General features: G+C 35.4%; 1 protein-coding gene across 3 annotated transcripts in view; it reads left to right on the top strand.

Annotated features, from left to right (window-relative positions):
- GALNT13 (polypeptide N-acetylgalactosaminyltransferase 13) overlaps window positions 1-26,835 on the top strand; it is a 962,305-nt gene that overhangs the window by 754,376 nt on the left and 181,094 nt on the right. For all 3 annotated transcript variants that reach the window (XM_044935208.2, XM_044935203.2, XM_045164100.1), the window contains one exon: window positions 9,585-9,765. In XM_044935208.2, the coding sequence (XP_044791143.2) occupies window positions 9,585-9,765 (181 nt within the window). The remainder of the gene's footprint in view (window positions 1-9,584; window positions 9,766-26,835) is intronic.

Genomic DNA, 26,835 nt, shown 5'->3' with positions numbered 1-26,835 from the left:
AGTGTGTTGCTCTGTTGATATAAAGGAGAATTGAGAATTTCTATAATATCAGAAATCCCAATAAGATGTGGAATAATGACAAGTAACAGTTCTCCTAATGCCAGAAATTTCAGCGGCCATGATGTGTAATTCTGAAGGTCAGAATGCTCTGAGGTGAAGAAAGTTGTTGAGAGACAAAAAGTAATAGTAGAATTTATGTTATAAAATGTTGGCATGTGTGCTTTAAAGCTATTGTCACTCTTCATGTTAACTGCTGCGAATGGGTGCTTGTGTTTGTGAAGAATGGGAGACAAGGTTAAAAGGACTCCATCTATGACCACAGCTACCTCATTATACTTGTGATACACAGTGGTTCATACATAGACTGCCTAGTTCCTTTTCAGAACAGTTCCTCCACTTCTAGTCACACCCAGGAGAAGCACACCTTTTCAAGCTTCTGCTCTATTTTTCTTCTCTCCCTTCCTTGTGGCTCATCCCCTGCCCCTTAGCCCCCAAGGGTCACTTGCTAAGTCTTTGGCAAAGGAAAAAGATAAAGTAGTTTGGGAGATTTCCCTTTAGGAAAGTCATTTCAGGATTAATGTGTTATGTCCTGTATGAAGTGAGTAGGTATAAGAGGTCCATTTTGAATTTGGGACTTTCAGGAAGTTCAGTTCTAATTTAAGATACAGAGTATTTTATAAAGGAAAGTAGTTGATAAATAGATTGTTTTAGAACCAATATGAAATAGTATGCTGCTGCTGCTGCTAAGTCGCTTAGTCACCTCTTTAGGGTGAGTTTACTTTACCTAAGCTGTCTTAGGAGGAAAATGTTGAGAGTTTTATCATTCCCATCTAAAAATCTGGTCTCTAAAAGTGTCATTTGCTCCATAGAAGGAGATTGGTCTGAATCCTAGAACTCCAAGGGAAACTTAGTCATTATCAACCTCTCTTCCTCTTCTTTTACATGTGAATTTTCCGAGGACTATCAAGATTGACTTGTTTCACATTCTACAATCAGTTTTTGTTTATTTCAAGTTCAGAGTCTGGCTTACAGTTTTAAATCTGACGCTTTCTTTTTTCATAAAAATGATTCTATTAAAATTTAAATTATCTATTACTGGATAGATGCATTAGACATGTTGAATCTGATTTCTGGCAATTCAAGTGAGTACCTTAAAGGCCACAGCAGCTTGATATACAAGAGTCTTCATCTTGAGATATGATGATAATATCACGATGTGACTTGAGCTCTGGAAACCTCTTCCAGACCATACACTGTGAACTGAAAACTAGGTTAAGAGACATACCAATCAATTAAATGAGACATTTATCCAAATCAAAATGACTATGACGAAAAGCTTACAAGTTTCTTGTCACGAATGAAATAGAAAATGCCTACAGAGCCCCTTCTGTCTGCCCCTTTTGAATAATGACTTCCATACCTCTTGTGTTTATGCCGACTTATCAAGGGTCACAGTGCCTTCAGGATCTCACTGCAAGCTCTTTTAGACTTTGCTTCAATTATAAAAATGAAAGGATTTGTCATCAGTCTACTTGAATATGTATAAACAAAGTAGAGAGTTGAAGTGCTGACAGGGATTATTTGATACAAACAATGACTATAAGTGATAGGTGAAAACTGAGTCATAGTATCTTGTTTCAGTTGTCCTTTTGCCAGAAGTAAGAAAATAAGAACTTGTGTTCCTAAATCCACTTTATGATAGACACACATTTGTGTATATTGTGTAATTTTCCAGATTTCCCTATATCAATATTAATAGATCAGTTAATATATATCTAGAACCAATATTTTAAGCATTTTTAAACTTTGTAAAACACTGATATAGCAGTATATAAGTTGTGATTATTTTCACCGTGTGAATTATACCATTTACATAAAGTGAAGTATGTGATGATGATACTCAATTTCATAAAATAACTTTCATGTGATGCTGAAGTTCAGTTTCATTAAGTGAAATGTGTGATTTTTTTCTCAAAGAGATAATTATGTGGTTGGGGAGATAAGGTTAATATATATATTTTGTATATATACATGTAAATATATATATTTTGCTTAGTCGCTCAGTCGTGTCTGACTCTTTGTGACCCCATGGACTATAGCCCACCGCCAGGCTCCTCTGTCCATGGGGATTCTCCAGGCAGGAATACTGGAGTGGGTTGCCATGACCTTCTCCATAGGATCTCCCCAATCCAGGGATCGAACCTAGGTCTCCTGCATTGCAGGCTGATTCTTTCCCATCTGAGCCACAAAAGAAGCTTTTATATATATATATCAGTGAATATATATATTGAGAACCAATATTTTAAGCATTTTAAACTCTGCAAAACACCGATATAGCAGTATATGTAAGTTGTGATTTTTTTTCACCATGTGAATTATACCATTTACATAAAGCGAAACATGTGATGATGATACTCAGTTTCTTTTTTTAATTTAAATTTATTTATTTTAATTGGAAGCTAATTACTTTACAATATTGTATTGGTTCTGCCACACATCAACATGAATCCACCACGGGCACACACATGTTCCCCATGCTGAAGCCCCTCCCACCTCCCTCCCAGTACTCTCCCTCCTGGTCATCCCAGTGCATCAGCCTCAAGGATCCTGTATTGAACCTGGACTGGCAATTCATTTTTTATATGATATTATACATGTTTCCATGACATTCCCCCAAATATCCCACCCTCTCCCTCTCTCACAGAGTCCAAAAGACTGTTCTATACATCTGTGTCTCTTTTGCTGTCTCGCATACAGGGTTATCATTACCATCTTTCTAAATTCCATATATATGTGTTAGTATACTGTATTGGTGGTTTTCTTTCTGGCTTACTTCACTGTTTCATAAAGGGCTTTCATGTGATGCTGAAGTTCAGTTTCATAAAATGAAATGTGTGATTTTTTTTTTCTCAAAGAGATAATTATATGGTTGGGAGATAAGATTAATTTATATATAATATATTTATATATATGTATATGTGTGTGTGTTTATGTATATGCCATGCTTAGTCTCTCAGTCATATTCAACTCTTTGTGACCCCATGGGTTATAACCCACCAGGCTCCTCTGTCCATGGGAATTCTACAGAAAGGAACACTGGAGTGGGTTGCCATGCCCTCCTCCAGGGGATCTTCCCAATCCAGAAATCGAACCTAGGTCTCCTGTATTACAGGCAGATTCTTTCCCATCTGAGCCACAAGGAAAGCTATATATATTTCATATATATATATATGAAAGTGAAAGTTTCTCAGTTGTATCTGACCTTTTGCGACCCCATGGACTATGATACCTTCCATGGAATTCTCCAGGCCAGAATACTGGTGTGGGTAGCCATTCCCTTCTCCAGGGGATCTTACCAAGCCAGGGATCGAACCTAGGTCTCCCACATTGCAGGTGGACTCTTTACCAGCTGAGTCACCAGGGAAGCCCAAGAAAACTGGAGTGAGTAGCCTACCCTTTCTCTAGCAGATCTTCCCAATCCCAACCTAGGAATCAAACTGGGGTCTCCTGCATTGCAGGCAGATTCTTTACCAGCTGAGCCACCATGTATGTGTGTGTGTGTGTGTGTGTGTGTGTGTGTGTGTATATATATAATGTATTTATATCAATATACCTACACTTAAATATACATACGCACACATACACAAATATTTATCAAGATGGAAAAGTATACAGAAGAGCTAAATGAGGCAGGTGGGATGATATAAGTAGTAAATGTTATGACTCAGTGAAAATGGAGATCAATGAAAGATAGCATAGTTAAGTACTGTTTACTGGAAGAAAATATATATGAAATAAGTTTATTAGAGAGGACATGATACATAAGGGAAAGCACATACATTAATTCTTAATTTTAATCCCCCAAATTATGTCAGATTATTGAATTTCTCTGTTTCCCTTGCCATCATCACTCTGGTCCAAGTCATTCTCATCTCTTTTCTAGATGATAATAACAATCCCTTTATAAATCTCCCCTATTTGCTTTATTCAAATTCATTTTCACATAAAAGTTTAGTATTGTTATGTGTGCTGCTTCCCTTGCTCCTCACAATATGCTCTGGGGTAGATTCTTCAAGTCTCATCTTACTACTTGAAATTAAAGCACAAAAAGATGACTTCACCCAGCTAGTGGATGTCAGAGCTAAGATACAATACTGGGAACTAGAGCCTACACACTCATAGCCATTGTGCTGTGTGTCCTTCATGTATGTTGTGGTGGTTGTTATTAAGTCCATATTAAACAATGACTTTGTACCAGTGATAGATAGTATGTGTGTGGGTTGAGGGGTAGGTGGGATAAAGATTGTATAAAAACAAGCAGCTGCATGAATTTGGCACAACAGCCTGTAAAATTAGAAACAATAGGAGCACTAGAACTGAGATTGCTAAATTGGACTTTATGAAGTTTATGAACCTTAATTAAAATGTCACTGATGTAGGTGCCAAAAAACATGAAAAGAGTAATGTATGTTAGTTAATTGTCTTCTATCTAGGGGAAGAAAATCAAGCACATTATCAAATGAGCAATGGGTATTTTACGTTTTGATTAATAACCTTCTCCATCATCAGAATCTCATAAAAATATTTGGAAACAAAGGTAAGTAACCAGCTAGCTTCAATCCTCTGTGCATAAATGGACAGTTTGTGTTTTACACATGGTCAAATTTCTTTGAGATAGGTAATATACAAATATTAATCTTTTGGAAGCCAAGGAAATAACAATCAGATATGTTCAGTGGTACAAAACAATTCATGCATCACATATTCATGTGGATGATACATCATGTTTTATTTAATTTAAATTGTTTGTTTAGATGTAAATAATTTCAGAGAACAAAATTCAGTATTCTAATTGGAAACTAATTGGCTATTCTTTTAAACTCCTCACCTAAACCCCTAAACATTGATAGTACAGTTCTAAAAAGAGGCAAAATTCACCAAAGTTTAATTTTTTTAAGAAGAAAGAATCAGCTAATAATCTACAAATTTTGGGTTTCCTTGATAGCAAAAACAATGAAAGTTACTGCTGCTACTGCTAAGTCACTTCAGTCGTGTCCGACTCTGTGCGACCCCACAGATGGCAGCCCACCAGGCTCCCCCGTCCCTGGGATTCTCCAGGCAAGAACAGTGGAGTGGGTTGCCATTTCCTTCTCCAATGCATGAAAATGAAAAGTCAAAGTGAAGTCGCCCAATCGTGTCCAACTCTTAGCGATCCCATGGACTGCAGCCCACCAGGCTCCTCCATCCATGGGATTTTCCAGGCAAGAGTACTGGAGTGGGGTGCCATTGCCTTCTCCAATGAAAGTTAAGTAGTATAAAAATAACATTTTATTTCTTTCCATATGAAGTGTCAGGCATAGTGCTTAATAAGCACAATCTCATTGAAGTCTTAGGAAGTAGTTATTATTATCCCTATTTTCTAATGGAAACACTAGTCTTGAAGACATAAATAATTTTCAAAAGTGTACTAGATAGTAAGAGAGCCGCTAGAAAATTATTTTTGCTTATTTCTAAGCCCAAGTTCTTAATGACTGTGTCACACTCTTTTTTTATTTTTTCTTCTTTCTTTTGTTTCTTCCATCCTTCCCAAATATTTATTGAAGATGCACTAAGGGAAATTATCATAGTCATTAGGACTCCACTCAGTTGGAATTTTCTCCATTTTAATATTTAATCATATAGTTTTCTGGAAACTATTTATTTTTTAATCATTTCACATTACCCAAATGTCTACTAAGTACTTGGTAACTTTCTGGTCAGTTAAATATTTTGTTTTTATGTAAACTAACTGGGGATTATCATGGTCAGATATCAGCTTAACTAATGTATAATGTTATGCTTTTCTACCTTGATCTTTTTATTTTCATGCAAGTATGGGGGGAGATGCTTTACTTAGGAATTGCAATATTAATATTTATTTACACATTGTTTGAGCACAGATGGCAATGGGAAAAGTATACACTTTATTCCAGGAGTCAGTAGTATATGACTCACAAGCAAAACAGGCCAATATTCACTGAGTATGGAACAGTTACTTCTACTTCTCTTGTCTCTCTTAAATATACTACAGAAAGCTGCCTCCATCTGTGAGAATCCACATCAGGGACAGGTTTTCCTTCTGTCTTATAAATCAACAGTCATTACTGCATTTAGTTCAGTTCAGTGGCTCAGTCGTGTCTGACTCTTTGTGACCTCGTGGACTGCAGCGTGCCAGGCCTCCCTCTCCTGGAGTTTACTCAAACTCATGTTACTCAAACCATTGAGTTGATGATGCCATCCAACCATCTCATTCTCTGTCTTCCCCTTCTCCTCCCACCTTCAACCTTTCCCAGCATCAGGGTCTTTTCCAATGAGTCAGCTCTTCACATCAGGTGGCCAAAGGATTGGAGTTTCAGCTTCAGCATTACTGCATTATGCCTATACATGGACACACAAAGTCTTATTGCAAGTTAGAGGACCACCTACGATCAGCTCTTTCATGTTACGAGTGAGAACACTGGAAATCTACTTTTAAAGGATTTCAGACTAGATATTTTCCCTTTCTGTGTGCATGCTCAGGGCATAGAAACCATAATCCTACAGAACCAGGGTAAGACCAAGAAGTGGCAGAGTAGAAATAAGTGCCCTCACACAACCACAATGCTAATCCAATATTTGCAAAAAGAAAAATTGGGAACCCTGAGGACAGCTGTAAATCACTGGTTTGTTTGCAACAGAGTTTACTGCATAGTCTGAATTTTAGTGAGTATACAAACTTAAAATGTTATTTTTTCTCCAATTGTTGCATCATGCTCTGAAGAATATTCCTGTCTAATCTGACATCATTTAGAACAGATTCTATGTATTTCTGGTCTCTTTCAGTTATTAAAAATACTAGTAATGTTCAGCTTAAAGCTTTAATTCACAGTGCAATGAGAAACCATTGAAGGATTAAAGCAGGGGAATACAATGACAAGATTAAAATTTTTAAAGACTACTCTGATTTCTCAGCACAAAGCAAATTATGGAACAGCAATAGTGAAAGTGGAAAGACAAGCGTCTATTACAGTTGACTGACAAGACTTGTTGATGATCAGGATAAGCATGATCGCAGTAGAGGCAGAGATGAATATCTTGAGAATTATTTTATAGATAACACCACCAGGATTTGTTAATGGATGAAACATAAGTGATGAAAGAAAAAAAGAAATCCGTGATGACTTCTAGGGATATTTTGGGGGGTGGGGAGAGAAGAGAAGGGGAGTTATGTTGTCTTTTTTGTTTGTTTGTTTTTCAACTGAATACCTGGTGAATAGTGGCTCCATTTATTGATGATTTAAAGAAACAAAAAAACTGAAAGAAAATAAGACCTGGTTGACAAGTGGAGATATATCAACAATTCTACTTCAGATAGATTTAATTGGATGCCTCCGAGTCTTGCAAGAGGAGGTAACAAGTAGATGTTTGGATACACAAGTCTGGATCCCACAAGAGAAGTTTGGGCTAAGATGTTACTGTTCGGGTTTTTGAGTATTCAGAACATACATAAAGTAATAACAAATAAGACCACTGAGATAGCAAGTAAAGAGTAATGCCAACATTTAAACAGAAATTCAGAGTGAAAATGTATAAATAGTGACGTAGTAGGATGGAAAGCAAGAGAATCCAAGAAAGGAGTCTGCTAAGTATTCATCAAAGGAAAAAATTGTGATTGTCATTATGGCAATTTTGTGGAACTATAGAAATAAACAGCATTTCACAAATAAGTAGGAAAATGGATGAAAATCGAGGAAAGGATATAATATATATCTATAAAATTTTTATATTAATTACAGTGAAGGGAAACAAAAAATGTTGGATGGGAATATAAAGGGGTGAATTTTTGTTGTGTTTTATAATTTTTAGTTTGTTTATCTCTTTTAAATCTGCTTGAAAGATAGGTGTTAGAAGATACTACACAAAGATAGGCATAATCTAATAATGAGGAAAGTAATTGATGTTTCAGGAGAAAATCAAAGGGAGGACTAAACCAGTAGTTAAGACAGACTTAAAGGATATGCCCTAGACTGACATACAAGTATTGATTTGTCTTTGATAGGAGAGGAATCAACTTTTTCCATTTTAGTAGAAAGGAAGAATATAAAGAGGTGTGTGTAATTAAAAGAAAGTATATAGACTTTTTGTTAGAAAGATGAGAAGGATTCTGATCAGTTAAGTAATTTGATTATTTAAGAAAGAACTATCCTGTCTTTCTAAGAGAATGGTGAACTCCATTCCTCTTTTTTATTCTCCATCATTTCAGTGTTGGGTTGGAACATATTTTCTATTAGCAAGACACTGCTTAAACAATTTAAAAATGAAAAAGAATAGATTGTGCATGTAATGTGCAACTATTGATGAGTATAATTTAATTATCATATTTTTTCTAGAAAAATTAAATGTCTCCTACTGCTACCTAAGACCAATAGCCGCCCTCTTCTAAGATGAATATTACTTGAGAGATCTATAGGAAAAAACTTTTTCTTTCAAAGTAAGGATAATGTTATTTACAGCATAAAATCAATTCTTTCCAATTAAAAATAGCAATAATTATGAGTTTTATTTATTGTGATGAATAAATGAGTATATGTGCATATATATCTATATATTTATATGAATATATGTAATGAACACACACTATTGTAACCTATGGCTATATAATTTTGTAGGAATAAATGTTTTTTAATTTTAAATTAAACAAATATGAATTTTTTAATGATAAAAGGTACAATTTACAAAAAAGATAAACATCATAAACCATTAGACACTTTAATAACAAAGAAAGAATGGTTTTATGTATACTTAATACCTAGCCCCAACTGAAGAGTAAATCCAGGATACCAAGAAATATATGGCATATGTCTTTCAAGAGTTTATAGTTTTAATGAAGCAATAGTGAAGTAAACAGTTGTTTAAAATACATTATAATACATTCTTAATACAAGTGTGTTTAAATTACAATAGTCACACAATACTAAGTATCCCCACAGAGCTTCCTAAAAGAAATGATCTTAGGAGTGGGCTTTAAAGGTTTCAAACATGTTGAACAGATATAAAGGATACTTATCATGTTTTAACAAAAACATAGTCAAAGGCCTAAGATACAGGGGATATGGACAGCTGAAAATAAATAGTTATTTAGAAATCCAGGTGGTTGGGTACAATAAATTGATTTTCTCCAAATCCAATTCAGTTACTGAGCATGGCATTCATCATGTACAAATTCAGTTATTAGAAAATTTTGAGTAACAAATATGTATTAAATAGAAATTAGGTTAACTCTAATACCAAACTAAAAATTTGGTAGTCTAATAAAGGCATGTAAAAATAATTCCATCTTACTTCCCCAATTCCAATATTACAATATTTAAATATATCAAATCTTCCAGATTAGAAGCCTTTGCCAAACCCAAGTGTACTAGTTCTACATCTTATGTCCATGTGATGTTTGTTTGAACCACATAAGATCTGAAGATTTGGCCTTAACTGAGTTAGTCTCAGTTGCTTCTCAGATGGTATTACTGCATTATCTACAATGATTATTATGCAATTGCTCTCTTTTCTAGATTTGGCAGTGTGGAGGCTCATTGGAGATTGTGACTTGTTCCCACGTTGGTCACGTTTTTCGGAAGGCAACTCCCTACACATTCCCTGGTGGCACTGGTCATGTCATCAACAAGAACAACAGGAGACTGGCAGAAGTTTGGATGGATGAATTTAAAGATTTCTTCTATATCATATCCCCAGGTAAGCCATTCTGACATCTTTCTTCTTCTGCATGGGAAAACCAAGTTTTAAGAATGCTGATTATATGTTACATTATTGCTGTTATTCCACTCCTTTAAATAAGGTATTTTTATCACTGTAATATTGTAGAAGATTGTGTTTGAAAAGTTGTCCTGGGAGGTGAATTTTGACCTAAACTGAGAGAGACTATTCTTGTCGCAAATGCCTGAACATTCTTTTCTGGTTTGTTTCTTTATGAGTACAAGTATTATGCTAAAAAATAAAAAAATGAAGCAAGCAATATACAGGGAGATCCAAATTTAATTAACAATTATCAGTTCAATTTAAGAAAAAAATTTTAAGAGAAGTCTTTATTTCTATGTTTCACACATAATGCTGACTGGGTTGGTTTTTATGTTTTTAATGTTTTTGTTTGTTTGTTTTTAATGTTGTTACAGAGATTTTTTTCTGCATTATTTTCTTAAATACCTGAGTAGGGAGAGAGTGAGTGATTTCCCACAGGAACAAGATGGAAAATTATGCAGATATAAAAACTACTTTAAATAATATTTAATAACAGTAAATTACTCATCTATATATGTGAAAAAGCAATAATATATGACAATAATATAGCATCCTACTTTAGTTACAGAGTAGGATAGATATGGAAATAGAAGTAAATGTAGGATATCACTGGGTGGTGAGGTTATGAGTAATTTCATTAGTTCTTTTATTATTATTATATTAATTATAACATTATATTATTTATCAATTTCTATATATTATAAATTTTATTTATAATGCATAATATTTATTTTTCAAAATTGATTGAAAACAAATTTTAAAAGAAAACAAATAATTAAAATATTGAGAGAAAAATTGTAAACCTGTTAAAAGAAAAAATAAATCATTGTGAGAAAATTCCATTACTGGAGGATGTTATTATGAGTGATTTCATTCTTTAAAATTTTCTAGAATACCTCCAACAGCCATATTTCGTAAAAAAAACTCTGAGATATCACATTGTTTTTAAGTAAATAAATGAAACTTTATGAGAAGATACAAATAAGAGGAAGACAGGGTTGCCTTTAAGATCTCCAATCTAGACAAAGAAAGCAAATCATAAATTATATAATAGGAATTCAGCTGTATTGGTAAAATAATTTGTTGTGTTCTATTTTTGATAGTTTATGATAGGACTTATGTCATCAATGCCATTATTATGTAGCCTGCAAGAACAGCAACAAAAACCCATGCCCACAACCTCTTTTCTACATTATCATCTATCATAAGTTTAGAAAAGTCAGTGTGGGTTCTAATTGACATGCTCAGGTTCTGAAAGTAGATATGAAACCGTGAAAATCCTTCTTTTATAGATGAAGAAGAGAATGAGCAGTATGAGCTTTCTTGTTAAGATCCAGCATTACTCTGTAGAAAAGAAAAATTGGGGCAGTGCATGTGTAAATGTGTGATGAGGAGAAGGACTTTCTTCACACGTTTTTAATCCTCCCCTGTGTCAAGAAGCTATTGCCAGGAACACTATTTCTCATATAGATGTATTTCTTGTTAATAATAGAAACCCAGTCCAGATGTTCACAAAGTTGAGCTCTCTCACAAAGAGAGAGCATGCAAATTTGCAGCAAAGCAGTGACATTTATATAACCTTTCATTTTCTTTTGATGATACTTTTTGAATTCAAATCATTACTTGAGAGATGCATAAGCTCAAACATGAAAAAAGAAGTAATGGAAGAAAGAAATGTGTTATGTGTGATTATATACAGTATACATTCAGGAATATAAGTAATTGTGAATAATTGTAACTATGTGTATTATATTTACTCATGAATATTATTTGTGAAGCCAGGTGTTAGTCTTTTGTATAATTTCACATTGAATGAAAAAGGCAGATAAATGGTAGAACCATTTCTCATAATGTAGTGAAATGGCAAGCTTCAGAGTTTAAAGGTGAGAAAGAATGCCTACTATCTGGAACTAATGGCGTGCTGCTCAACAGGGACTGTTTGTATATTCTGGAAAATGTAGTTTTTTCATTACAATAAATATCATTTGGAAGGTTTATTCTTATAAAATTGGCTCATTTAAGCCCAGAAAGGTACTTTGGAAAGCAATAAAAGGACTTCTGAGTTATATGCTGAAAAATATCTGGGAATTTCCTTAGGGGCATTTATGCTTTTGTATGTCTCAGAGACAGCATTGCTGAGTGTGGAACCTGCCTGCTCTATATGGGCAAAGAGAGAAAATCACAAATCTGAAACAATACATTGCTTCTCAGTGGAAAAGGAAGATGGGAAGTAAGCTGGAAACTAGAGTTGGATGCCTATAAACAATTCTAGCCCTAGGCAGGTTTCAGATCATGCAAAAACAGATAAAATAGGTTGTATTGAGGAAGTCAGGAATCTATCATTTGTATGATGGAAAGCCTTCTTTGAGTGGGTAACTATTTTTGTCATTACTGACAGTTTCTGTGACTCTTCAAATCATAAATTTCTTTGCTATCATCTAAAATCATGGGGTTTTTGTTTTTCACTTAAGTTTGTATGAAGAGAAGTTGGTGTGGGGGTAGATCGGAGGGATACATGCATGTGCATTTACACTTAGAATTACATCCTTTTCTATAGTGTACATAAACACACACACACACACACACACACAAATACAGGTTTATGAAAAATCTAAAAAGTTTATAGTAAATTTTAAGTCTCCAGAAACTCCATAAAAATCTGGTTAAGGAAAATGTTACAGTTCTTTCTAGAATTACCTCTGTGTATCTATTCATTTTTCCAAAATATTTTATAAGGAGACTCCCATTTTTTATACCAGGGCTTCTAGTACAAAATCTTAGTCTCCACTTATGTAGTTGTTCAAATGTGATCTTTAAGTACTGAGTCTTTGTGATTGAATGTTGACAATTTTGCTTCCTTCCAATATGCTCTATAAAATACTACCTTTCTACTTTATTGATTGGTTTAAGGATGCTTCAGTTCTGTCTTGAACTAAATGGGTACTCTTTCTCTCTCAAAAGTGTATTTCTTGCAGTTTTGATACAATGGCCAATCAGTTTTTATGTGTGCTATATTGTTTTATTTTTATTACCTATCTCTATAGCCAAAGTAGTTCAGAGACTTGTGTTACAGTGCTTAGAAACCTTCCTGTCACTTTACAGTCCTTGAAAAATATATGTGTTGAATAATTAGAACAATAAGTGAATGGCTGAATGAATGAGTGAATTTTTAAAGGGGGGTCCGTTTTGTTTCTTCTTTTCTATGGAATTCTCTATGGATGTCTGCTCTGTATCAAGGAATCCCTTCATCATAATCGCAGCAAATCAGAACACTTTGTCCCAGCTCTGTATTCCAACCCTTGATAGCAGATCCACTGATAAAAGAGTGGTGAAACATACTTTTCATATACCTGCATTCTCATTCCTCTGACTCTGCCACCAGAAAAGAAGGTTCCATCGGCTTACCTGTGTGCTTTATGTTATATGATTCTACCATAATTATTGGCACACACAGTCATATGTTTGTATCTTCCAGGACTAATATAAACGTCTAATAGGCACAATTTAGGAGGACAATAACATTTTCTAATAAAGCAGCATAAGAGCTCATAAACTTAAAATGATTACTTTTACACATGTCGATTTATGTTTTCTCATGACCCCCAATAATTTAATGTTAAAAGGAGACATATAAATAGATACATGTGTGAATTACTTTTACTTGCTTTTTTCAAAATATTTACTGTATGTCCTGTCTTCTGTATGCCCATTACCCTTTGGCAATATTGATAGAGTTGCAATGTCTAATTATGTCCCCTAAATGGATATATGAATGAAGAGAAGCAATACTTTGAAGTAGTGTTGAGGCATGCATTTTCAGCATTTGTTTAGTTTGCTTTTCGGCTGTCTTTTTAAGGATGCAAATACTATAGCATCATCGATTTTTAAAGCCCTGTAGGCTTTTAAAGCCTGAGGCGGTTCTTACTAGTAATTGGGCTGTTTCAGCTTGAGCCAATCTGATTGTCCTAGCAAATCCTTTGAAGTGATGTGATGTAAGCAGAAACCACTCTACACAGAACATCCCATTATAAATGGCAACATTTTTTTTTTTTCCTATTGGTCACAGGTAAAAAGCTTAAGAACTTTAATAGAGTGGAGTCACAGCACTGACTGTATATTTGACATGCTGGCTGTTCTATAAATATTGATTTTCTTTCTTTGGAGAGGTAGATTTCTAACTGTGTATCAATTGACATGATGATTAGAAGCAGCTGTCCTTATATAACCTCCAGTTGTTCTTCTTCCTTTTCTTAATAGGCTGCTGTGCTCTTGTTTTGAGCACAAATTGAAAATAAAATGGTAAAGACTCCCAAACAAAGGTATTTATATGTAACTGGGAAAACAACTTATTTTCCTTGACATTATTATCATATTTTCATCTGTATTCCATGTAAACAGAAGCCACATATTTAAAGAAGGTTTGTTGAACTTATTTTGAAACTTAACTCTCCAGTGCTAACCTTTTAAAAATACTTTAGAAAAATTAGCTCAGCAAAGGTAATCTTTGCTAATAGCATCTTCAGATCTTTTATTAATGTTTAAGGTCCACGTTAATTTTTATTGAAATTTGTATCTGAAAATACAAATGTTTTCAGCATGCTGAATTGTTTAAAGATAACAATATTTAATAACCAGCCCTTTGAGTGTAGGGCCTAATTTCTTTCATAAGTCATAAAAATGTAGTTTCTGGCTGATATCATAAGCACAGGTTTTGATGTTTCCAGCAAAATGTGCAGCATGCAGGTTTTTTTTTAATAATCCGTGTTTATCAGTTTTGGGTTGAGTTAACATGAATACATCTGAAAAGAGTATGGCACTTCTGAAAACACATTTGTACCTATGAATTTTGAATTTTTGTTACTTAATAAGTGCTTTTTCATCAGTATCAACCATGGTATCACTGAGTGAATATGATATTAGGAGGAAATTCTCAATCATTTTGATATGCTTTATTGTAACAACACATAATTTATATGCCTCTGCGATCCCTTGAAATGCAAAATGTTGAAGTAAATGATGACACTTTATTCAATATTGTTGGTGTAGTGGACAGACAACTGCTTTTCCTCACTGTGGCCAATCATTGGTCAGTTTTTATTGTTGGTTTTGTTACTAGTATTTCATGTGTATTTATTTGTAGTTTTATAATAATGAACCTGCTTTGCTTCTGTCTTCATCTGATGAGAATTATTAAGTTCTTGATTTGCACTGTGCCAGGAAAAGGGACACAGCATGGAAAAAATATTGTCTTTGCCTTTAAACAGTGAACTTCCTAGATTATCACAGTTAATTAGTTTAAATGGAAAATATTATTAAGTACTTAGTACATGAGGAACATAGAGACGAGAATTGAAGGGGATACTTATATAAACTGTTTACATTTTCCTAGTTTCCTACTCCTCAGTCAGAAACTTCAAAGTCAAATGAATCTTCAAGTTCTTTCTATTCTATTACTGAGTTCTCTCTGCTGCTAAGCTGCTAAGTCACTTCAGTCATGTCCGACTCTGTGCAACCCCATAGATGCCAGCCCACCAGGTCCCCCCTTCCCTGGGATTCTCCAGGCAAGAACACTGGAGTGGGTTGCCATTTCCTTCTCCAATGCATGGAAGTGAAAAGGGAAAGTGAAGTCGCTCAGTCATGTCCAACTCTTAGTGACCCCATGGACTGCAGCCCACCAGGCTCCTCCGTCCCTAGGATTTTCCAGGCAAGAGTACTGGAGTGGGGTGCCACTGCCTTCTCTAGTCCATCAGTTATCTTCATTTTCACACGCATCCTGCATCTTGATAACTTCTTGATTGTCCTGATGGATGGTTCTCCCTGCCTCAAAGCTTGCCCACATTGCACTCACTCTTACAGTGCTGCTAGAGAACCTTCATAAACTTTGATATCTCACTCACCTTAACGCAGTCAAAAGTTTAGAACATGGCCAACAAGGCCCTATGTGATTTACTTAACTTTTCACCCTGTACTTTCAACCCTAGCAGTCCACATACCAACCATGTAGAACCATATTCAGACCCAAAGCTCAACACGCTACCTGCCACTTTTAGGTTTTTGCATATGTCTAAAACAGTATTTAATGAATGAGTGAATGCTGCCACCTCTGCCTAAAATACCATCATCATCCATAAATCAAGTTTGATATGATTTCCCCCCAGGAACTCCAATGGTTCCATGTACTTCCCCTGTTGTAGCATTTACCCATTTTTAAAGTACTTTTTTTTCCCTCCACTAAGCTATAAAGGAACTGTATCTGTTATTTTTTTAATGTGTTTGTTTGGTTCCATTTTTATGTAGCGTTCATTGAGCTCATATTTTTAAAACCCTTATTACATATATCAGATGCAAATAAAATGCTTTCATCACCACCCCTGTCAGCCTTCCTTCAAATCCTCTTCCTATGCATTTGCATGAATATACATATATATACACACATATATACGTAAATAAGATCATACAATGAGTACTATTTTCATTTCTTTTTTTAACTGAATATGTTCTTCAGTATTTTATGTTTAATTCACAAAAGACTGTATCATTTGACTCTGCAGCTAAATTGTATTATAATATATAGATGTATCAAAGCTTATCTAATCATAGCAATATACAGCATTACCAATAGTTTGCTGTTATAAAAAATTCCAAGAACATTATTAAAATAACATTTTGATGAACTTGGGAGGTTAAATCTGAAAAATGTAGCAGCATTAGGAAAGAGAGTCCTGGAGGCAGACTGCTTGGGTTGGTTCAAATCTTGGTTCCATGTAACCCCACTGTATTTACTTAAGCTCTTTGTACTTACTTTCCTTACTGTCAAAAGAGATTTATAATAATATGGCCATCCTCAGAGATTTTTGAAACTAAATGAAAAAAGATATAGAAATCACTTAGAACAGTGGCTGGCAACTAGTGTTAGATATCATTTAGTGTTAGATATTTCTGTTATTATTGACTAGATATATTCATAGAAGTAGATTTATTGGATCAATGGATATGTACATTTATATTTTGGTAGATATTTTCAAAACTTCCATCCAAAAAGACTGAAGCCATTATCACTTTCACCAACAGTGCTTGAGCACTTATACTATACTATCAACATTCCAGATCTTCAATCCTTCCTTTTTTCATGTATATTTATCTGAGTCTACATATATACCTACATTTATTTACATTTGGATATATATTTTCATATATATGCAATTTCTCTTCCCACACTTTTACAAGGAATGAAAGTCTATTGCCATTTTTCGTTATTTAGATTTCCTCTTTCCATTCTATACCTCTTGTTCATTTTACTTTTGGGGACATCTAGTGAAGAGGAACTCAAAAGCCTCTTGAAGAAAGTGAAAGTGGAGAGTGAAAAAGTTGGCTTAAAGCTCAACATTCAGAAAACGAAGATCATGGCATCCGGTCCCACCACTTCATGGGAAATAGATGGGGAAACAGTGTCAGACTTTATTTTTCTGGGCTCCAAAATCACTACAGATGTTGACTGCAGCCATGAAATTAAAAGACGTTTACTCCTTGGAAGGAAAGTTATGACCAACCTAGATAGCATATTCAAAAGCAGAGACATTACTTTGCCAACAAAGGTCCGTCTAGTCAAGGCTATGGTTTTTCCTGTGGTCATGTATGGATGTGAGAGTTGGACTGTGAAGAAGGCTGAGCACCGAAGAATTGATGCTTTTGAACTGTGGTGTTGGAGAAGACTCTTGAGAGTCCCTTGGACTGCAAGGAGATCCAACCAGTCCATCCTGAAGGAGATCAGCCCTGGGATTTCTTTGGAAGGAATGATGCTAAAGCTGAAACTCCAGTACTTTGGCCACCTCATGAGAAGAGTTGACTCATGGGAAAAGACTGTGATGCTGGGAGGGATTGGGGGCAGGAGGAGAAGGGGACTACAGAGGATGAGATGGCTGGATGGCATCACTGACTTGATGGACATGAGTCTGAGTGAACTCCGGGAGTTGGTGATGGACAGGGAGGCCTGGTGTGCTGCAGTTCATGGGGTCGCAAAGAGTTGGACACGACTGAGTGACTAATCTGATCTGATCTGATGGTTCTTTTTATATGTATTCTGGTAATTAATCTTCTGTCTGTTGTATACATAGCAAGGGTTTTCTCCCAAACTACTACATATGCTATAATTCAATTGATATACAAAAAGATATTTTAAAAAAAATTTAAAAAGAATTTGTTTATGTAAATTCTGTTTATCATAGTCTTTATGGCATTTATGGTTTGTGTGTGTGTGTGTGTGTGTGTGTGTGTGTGTGTGAAAACAGTCTCTCCCAAGCCTAATACATTTTAGGTGCCCCATTAATATTTGTTGAATGATTTAGGTTTGAGTTGAGTAAAATGCATGGTTTTTTTTAAGTGGTCAGTGATCTTTCTGGGCAATAAACATGAGCAGAAATGCCAGATGAGATAACTCTCATTATGTAAAATATTATCATCTTTATCCATGGGGTATAAATAAAAGCATCAACCATAAAATTTCTGATTTTAAAGCTATTAATATGATTATATCAGTTCCCAATACAGTAATTCTTGTCAAGTGTCTTGAATTATATTCATGGTTCATAAAATTAATAAACAGGTAATATAAATAATGTTTATTGAATCTTTCCAAAATATTGAATTTGAACAGTAAGGGTGGATCATTGTATTTCAGAATCTTTGATTAGCAATTCACAACTATTTCAGATAACTAACCCCTTAAATAATTTTATTATTATCAAATCTGGGCAAGTTCAAAGTATTCCTAAAGTGAATAAATGTAGCAAGTTCTAGTGAAGATCTGTTCACAGAATAATCACTACCTTCTAGGGTTTAGATACCAAAATTATTCAGGCATTAGGTTTTTCTCCCTGTTTCAACTAAGTGTCATATAGCCTTTGTCTAATGGGTGTGTGTTTGTATACAACCAACTCATTATTCTGAAGTTTCCAATTAGAAAATTCGACCCCAGCTGGATTGGATGGATCATGATTAATATTCATATCCTTATGACTTGTTCCAACAGTCAAAGTAAAAAAGTTCAGTGTTTTTAAATTGGTACAAATGGTCAAGAACCCTTGTGTAAGACGTGTGGGCTTTTACTGTCAGGAGTTGGCTGAGAGTTTTTGTTTGATGTAAAAACATTAAATATGAATCAAACATGATTCAGGTGCATACAGGGGTTTTATCATACCTACTTTCATCTTGTCATCTTCAGAGTTCCCTAACTTCATTATTTAACTTTAAAGTACTTAAAACTGAACACCTTAAAGATTTTATATTCAGTTACATCTAATTTCAATTCCAATTCTTAACTGAATTGAAGGAATCACTCTGACAGTCAGCAAATGTCATAAATAGATTGGTTGTCACATGGTTACATATTGCAGATTTCTTTTTTTCAATACTCTCAAGCTAAGGCCCCTTGATTAAGTGTTCTGTAGGGTCATCTTTGCCTAATTCCTATGTTATCATCATCTTTTTCTATTTTACATAAAATATGAGTTTAATTCTTGAGTTTCATGCCTAGTTAAATATAATCTTTTGAAAGTAAGAAGTCAAGGATAATTTTTAGAGAATTAGAAAGGAAACACAGTCTTTCCTAGATCCAATAATGATCTATCATGTAGTTTAAACTTTCCAGATGTGCTCAATTGGGGGTCTTCGAATAGTTCCTTGCAAAAATAAAACAAAAAACAACAAAGCAAAATCATAGGGGAACATGTGTATACCTATGGCGGATTCATGTTGATATATGGCAAAACCAATACAATATTGTAAAGTTAAAAAATAAAAATAAAATAAAATAAAATCTCAAAAAAAATAGTGAGAGAAAAAAAGGGGGAAAAAATCATAGCCACATACTTGCCTATCAAATATTCAACTCTAATGTCAGATTACCTTAGCATCCTAATAATTTATAATCCAATGCCCTTGAAAGTAGATCTTCTTTAGTATAGCAACACAAATTTTCTAGAAAATAAGAGTTTTACTTTTAGCAATTGTTTTTATCCAGTGTGCTTCATTTTCAAGGCAAACCATTCAATATCACAGTATCCAAGAATATGCTCCTACCATAATGCTGAAGAAGCTTGTTGAACAGTTCTATGAAGACCTACAAGACCTTCTAGAACTAACACCCCCCAAAAAATGTCCTTTTCCTTATAGCGGACTGGAATGTAAAAGTAGAAAGTCAAGAAACACCTGGAGTAACAGGCAAATTTGGCCTGGGAGTACAGAATGAAGCAGGACAAAGACTAGTAGAGTTTTGTCAAGAGAACACACTGGTCATAGCAAACACCCTCCTCCAACAACATAAGAGAAGACTCCACACATGGACATCACCAGATGGTCAATACTGAAATCAGATTGATTATATTCTTTGCAGCCAAAGATAGAAACACTCTGTACAGTCAGTCAGCAGAAACAAGACCAGGAGCTGACTGTGGCTCAGATCATTATTATTATTGCCAATTCATTATTATTACTGCCAATTATTATTGCAAATTATTGCCAAATTCAGACTTAAAGTAAGAAAGTAGAGGAAGCCACTAGACTTTTCAGGTATGACCTAAATCAAATCCCTCATGATGATACAGTGGAAGTCATAATAGATTAAAGGGATTAGATCTGATAGAGTTCCTGAAGAACTAAGAACTATGGACAGAGGTTGTTGACATTGTACAGGTAGCAATATCAAGACCATCCCCAAGAAAAGGAAATGCAAAAAGGCAAAATGGTTGTCTGAGGAGGCCTTACAAATAGCTGTGAAAAGAAGAGAAGTGAAAGGCAAAGGAGAAAAGAAAAGATATACCCATTTGAATGCAGAGTTCCAAAGACTAGCAAGGAGAGATAGGAAAGGCTTCTTCAGTAATCAATGCAAAGAAATACAGGAAAACAACAGAATGGGAAGACTAGAGATCTCTTCAAGAAAATTAGAGATACCAAGGGAACATTTCATGCAAAGATGGGCTCTTTAAAGGATAGAAATGGTATGGACCTAACAGAAGCAGAAGATACTAAGAATAAGTGGCAAGAATACACAGAAAAACTGTACAAAAAAGATCTTCATGACCCTAATAACCACAATGGTGTGATCACTCATCTAGAGCCAGACATACTGGAATGTGAAGTCAAGTGGACCTTAGGGAGCATCACTATGAACAAAGCTAGTGGAGGTGATGGAATTCCAGTTGAGCTATTTCAAATCCTTAAAGATGTCGCTGTGAAAGTGCTGTACTCAATATGCCAGCAAATTTGGAAAACTCAGCAGTGGCCACAGGACTGGAAAAGATCAGTTTTCATTCCAATCCCAAAGAAAGGCAATGCCAAAGAATGCTCAAACTACCGCTCAATTGCACTCATCTCACACGCTAGTAAAGTAATGCTCAAAATTCTCCAAGCCAGGCTTCAACAGTACATGAACTGTGAACTTCCAGATGTTCAAGCTTGTTTTAGAAAAGGCAGAGGACCAGAGACCAAATTGCCAACAACTGTTGAATCATCAAAAAAGCACAAGAGTTCCACAAAAACATCTACTTCTGCTTTATTGACTATGCCAAAGCCTTTGACTGCGTGGATCACAACAAATTGTGCAAAATTCTTAAAGAGATGGGAATACCAGACCACCTGACCTGCCTCCTGAGAAATCTGAGAAATGCAGGTCAAAAAGCAACAGTTAGAACTGGATATAGAACAACAGACTGGTTCCAAATAGGAAAAGGAGTATGTCAAGGCTGTATATTGTCACCCTGTTTATTTAACTTACATGCCGAGTTCATCATGTGAAATGCCAGGCTGGATGAAGCACAAGCTGGAATCAAGATTGCTGGGAGGAATATCAATAATTCAGATATGCATATGACACCACACATATGGCAGAAAGTGAAGAAAACTAAAGAGCCTCTTGATGAAGGTGAAAAAGGAAAGTGAAGAAGTTGTCTTAAAATTCAACTATCAGAAAATTAATATCATGGCATCTGTTCCCATCACTTCATGGCAAATAGATGTGGAAACAGTGGAAATAGTGACAGACTATTTTTGTGGGGCTCCAAAATCACTGGGTATGGTGACTGCTGCCATGAAATTTAAAGATATTTGCTCTTTGGAAGGAGAGCTATGACCAACTAGATAGCATATGAAAAAGCAGAGACATTACTTTCCCAAGAAAGGTCCGTCTAGTCAAAGCTATGATTTTTCCAGTGGTCATGCATGGATGTGAGAGTTGGACTATAAAGAAAACTGAGTGCCAAAAAATTGGTACTTTTGAACTGTGGTTTTGGACAAGACTCTTGAGAGTCCCTTCGACGGCAAGGAGATCGAACTAGTCCATCCTAATGGAAATCAGTCCTGAATATTCATTGGAAGGACTGAAGCTAAAACTCCAGTACTTTGGCCACCTGATGCAAAGAACTGACTCATTTGAAAAGACCCTGATGCTGGGAAAGATTAAAGGCGGGAGGAGAAGGGGAAGACAGAAGATGAGATGACTGGATGGCATCACTGAGTCAATGGACATGATTTTAAGTAAACCCCGGGAGTTGGTGCTGGACAGGAAAGCCTGGCATGCTGCGCTCCATGGGGTCATAAAGAGTCATACATGACTGAGTGACTGAACTGAATTGAATTGTGGTTATGAGTGAAGAGAGCTTTGCATCAATTTGTTGAAAGGAGTGCATGCTGAACAATGGATACCGGTCAGAATGAAAAGGAGACATGGCGAGGGCTTTCCAAAGGAAAGGGGAAACGATTTCTGAAAAGGCAGGATACCCATTTAACAAATAGGCTTTTTGCATAATTTTATCAGAAGTAGAATTACTATGGAGCAGTAGTAGTAGTAGTTGTTTAGCCACTAAGTCATGTCCAGTTATTTTGCAACCCCATGGACCTTAGCTCACCAGGCTCCTCTGCTCATGGGATTTCCCAGGCAAGAATACTGGAGTATTCCTGGAATAGGTTGCCATTTCCTTCTCCAGGGGATCTTCCTGACCCAAGAATTGAACCCGTGTCTCCTGCATTGGCAGGCATATTTTGTACATCCAAGCCACCAGGAAAGCCCTTATGTGGTGTAGTCACTGTTGATGTGGATTGTCAATGCCTAAGAGAAAGTGGTTGCCATATTGATAACTGACTGGTTCAGAATCACTTCATGGAAAGCTCTACTCTAGCATCTACTCGGCTCTGTTTTCTTTCATTTGACTTTCTCATGTTTAGAATCACTGTATTTTATTAACAAAGCAGTGAACAAGAAGGAAAGCAGTGAGGGATGGGCTTCTTGGCAGGCTTCCAACTGCTTGTACCATAGGGACGTTGTCCATAAATATTTGTGTCAGATGCCATAATGTGCTCACAGAAGTCTTTTTCATCATGAATGTCAGTAAAGAGCAATAGAGAAGGTTGGTGGGTATGTGGGAAAAACTAAAAATGCATGGTCTAATACAAGTCATACCATAAAAACTATATTTTATTTGTAAAAATACTAGTGTTCCCAATGGTAAACCTTCTTCACTCTATCTCCACAGCTTTCTTTTCTTTCAGCAGCCAGTCTAGACTGTCCTAGGCATAGACCAGAGAGGTTGAAGAAGGCTTTTTCTTTACTTATACTTCCAGATTATATCTCACTCTGGTACTAAAACCCAGATATTTCTCTGCACAATCCTGTGTCATCCAAGATTCTATATTTGATTGCTAGCTTCATCCCAAATCAGACTCCTCGGAGCATTAACATTGAAAGGATGGTTTTTACCTGTAGAATATTTTCCAGTAAGAGTCACTTGATGTTTTGGTTTCCCATTTTCTTCTGGTATTTATTGATCTCTTTCAGGAAAATCCTTATTATGTAGGTGGGAAAGACAGTAAGAGGAGAACCATCTTAAGGAAAAAGTATTAGCCACTAGCTTCATAAATGTATTTTGCTTAAGATTTGCCCAGGTAAAGTAAGATGAGAGGGAGTGCTGGGGTCTAAAGTAGGTGATTTTAGGCCAGGGAGGAGTGGAAATGGAAGAGAAGAACGATACCCTAGGGTTGTAACTCAGGAGGCAGCTTGGCTACATCATGATGACCGGCACCAAATATGGATAAGACAGACTTGAAACAATAGTAGCTGTTTCCCACTGGTGGAACTTAGGTGATGTTTTCCATTGTCAGTCTTTCTTCCTTTCTCCTAATCCATGATCCTTGCCAAGTGACCCCTATTTTCCCATACTTGCTTCCAGCTTCTTTTATTCTATGATCTTTTAATATTTTTTAGTTACATATAACCATTAAATTCTATTTCTTCTCATTCTTTCAATTTTTCTATAAATTAAAACATTAATAGAGAAAATATTTCAATATTTTTGATCAAACAATGCAAACAGGTATACAGAAGTAAGTCATATTCCAGAAGTAGCTATGTAAGCTTATACAACTTGTAACTTTACTAGTCATATAATCTCTTTATCCCTCAGCTTCTGCATCTATAAAGTGGGAATTTTATAATATTTACCACACAGAATCTCATTTTGACATGTCATTTATCTCACATATTCCATTTTTGTGAGCAATAATGAGATAAATTATATATAGATATTGAACTGTATCTGAAGCATACTAAGGACTTAACAAATTATAAATAATAAATATCTGAAGAAAATAATAAAAGGATGCACTGGCCAAGGATTTTATATATAAATATGTGTGTATTATATTATTTATTAAAAGGTTATTACTTAAAATATTGTTGATAAATAACATATATGTTGATAAATAACATACATGTGACAAAATATTTATAAAATAAAATGACTTTCCTTTATATAAGATACATTTCTGAACAGAGATCACAGACTGCTTTGAGAATTTGTGAAGTCTATAAAACTGTTCCTCCCAGTTGGATACAAAAATATACAACTTTTTTCATACAGGTTTGGAATTCATGGAAGCTTTGAGTCCTACGTATGGATTTCAAGGGCATGTAGGATTCTAGGACCTCAGGTCTAGGACTCTGGCTTTAAAGGCAAATTAGAAACCTTGAATTTGAATTTAATATCTAAACATGTAGATTTGTTTATTATGTTGGGAAAGTGACAGTTTCTCAGGTATTGAATATTTTTATTTAAATTAGTAGCTGAAAATGATAATCTCTAAGTTCCATTCTAACTCTCTATATTCTTCTGAAACAATGAGCTTTCCTACTTCTTTTGAAATATGAGACCATTTTCTGCTCCCTGATTATGTTGATATAAACAGGATGATTCGGAAGCACTCACTAAGGAGGGATACATTCCACTGACTCAGGTCTTTTAAATTAGGGTAAGAATCGGGGGCAAGAGCCAAAAATAAAGAGGATCAGAACCTTGCTTTCAGACCAGGAAAAAATTAAGTAGGCATGTCACTGGATATTGTGGCAGCCTTACTTTGAAAGAGCTCTGACTCAGGGTAGGAAGCAGTTTCAGAATTTTTAATAGTATTTTGTTTATCTTTGTCTTTCAGCCTTCATAATTTTATTCTTGAGACCTAGACTTTAATTGGTGGTGTGCATGTGTACTCAGCCATGTCCAACCTTTTGCGACCCCATGGAATGTAGCCCACCAGGCTCCTCTGTCCATAGGATTTTCCAGCCAAGAATACTGAGTTGCCATTTTCTACTCCAGGAGGTCTTCCCAACCCAGGGATTGAACTCACATCTCCTGTGTCTCCTGCATTGGCAGGCAGATTCTTTAGCACTGCACTACTTGGGTAGCCAAAACTGGTAGTCAGTTTTTATTATCAGTTTGTGCTGATTCTTGCTTTCTATTACTGCATTGCAAATTATCCAAAAACTTTATAGCTTAAAACAGAATATTTTATTATATCTCATGATTCTGTGGATCAGAAGTTCAGGCAGGGCTCAACAGGGTAACTCCTCTGCTCCATGTGGCATTGACTGAAGTTACTCAGTAGAATTCAACCGTAATGCAGGCTGGTCTGGGGAGTCCATGATGGCTTTTCTTGCATATCTGGCACCTTGCTATGATGGCTAAAAGGCTGGTCTGAGTCGGATGGTCAACTGAGGTGCTTGTTGTTGTTCAGTCGCTCAATCATGCCCAACATTTTTGAAACCCCATGGACTGCACGCACCCTGTCCTTAACCATCTTCCAGAGTTTGCTCAAATTCGTGTCTATTGAGCCAATGATGCCATCCAACCATCTCATCCTCTGTTGCCCCCCTTTTATCCTTCCCTCAGTCTTTTCCAGCATCAGGGTCTTTTCCAATGAGTCTCCCTTCACATCAAGGGGCCAAAGTATTAGAGCTTCAGCTGAAGTGCTTATCAGTGGCCTTTCCAGTATAATGGTCTAAAGGTACTCAGATAACTGTCAAAGAAGCTGACTTCCCTTTGAGTAAATGTTTCAAGGGGCCTGGGCAGAGGTGCAAGGATTCTGATGAGAGGCTTGAGAATCCCAGAATGTCCCTTCAGCTACATTCTGTTAGTTTAGGAAGTCATTAAAGCAAACAGAATCAAGGAGAAAGAGTTTAGACTTTGTATCTATATCAAAGGAAGGAATAGCCAAGTATCTGTGACCATCTTTAATCTATCAGATTTTCCCCCTAAACTCTGAATAAAGAGGAATCAGTTAATCATACTTTTTGATTCATGGCTATGATTTGCTTTCTTTTTTCTTTCTTTTCTTTCCTCCCTTCCTTTGTTCTTGTTCCTCCCTCCCTTTCCCCCTCCTCTTCCTCTTTTTTCTTCATTTTTTTTCTTTCACCCTCATTATAGATAACATTTAATATGTATATATTTTTCTTTATAATTATACTTTTGAGAGTTTTTATGTGAATATTTTCTAAAAAACTGTATTGTTTGTGGTTAATTTATTTGTAATTAGTATAAATGGCTTTTAATTATATTTCATTATTTTTCTTTTCTTTATACCACAAATATTATCATTTTAACACCCATTCTAGGTTTTTAAGCATACATCTATATGCTACAAAGCACTCAGTCATGGAAATCCACTGCATTTTAACTATTTATCCTCTTA

The sequence above is a fragment of the Bubalus bubalis genome, chromosome 2 (assembly GCF_019923935.1).
Source record: "Bubalus bubalis isolate 160015118507 breed Murrah chromosome 2, NDDB_SH_1, whole genome shotgun sequence".
NCBI classification, from domain to species: domain Eukaryota; kingdom Metazoa; phylum Chordata; class Mammalia; order Artiodactyla; family Bovidae; genus Bubalus; species Bubalus bubalis.
This window is presented reverse-complemented; position numbering and strand designations above follow the sequence as displayed.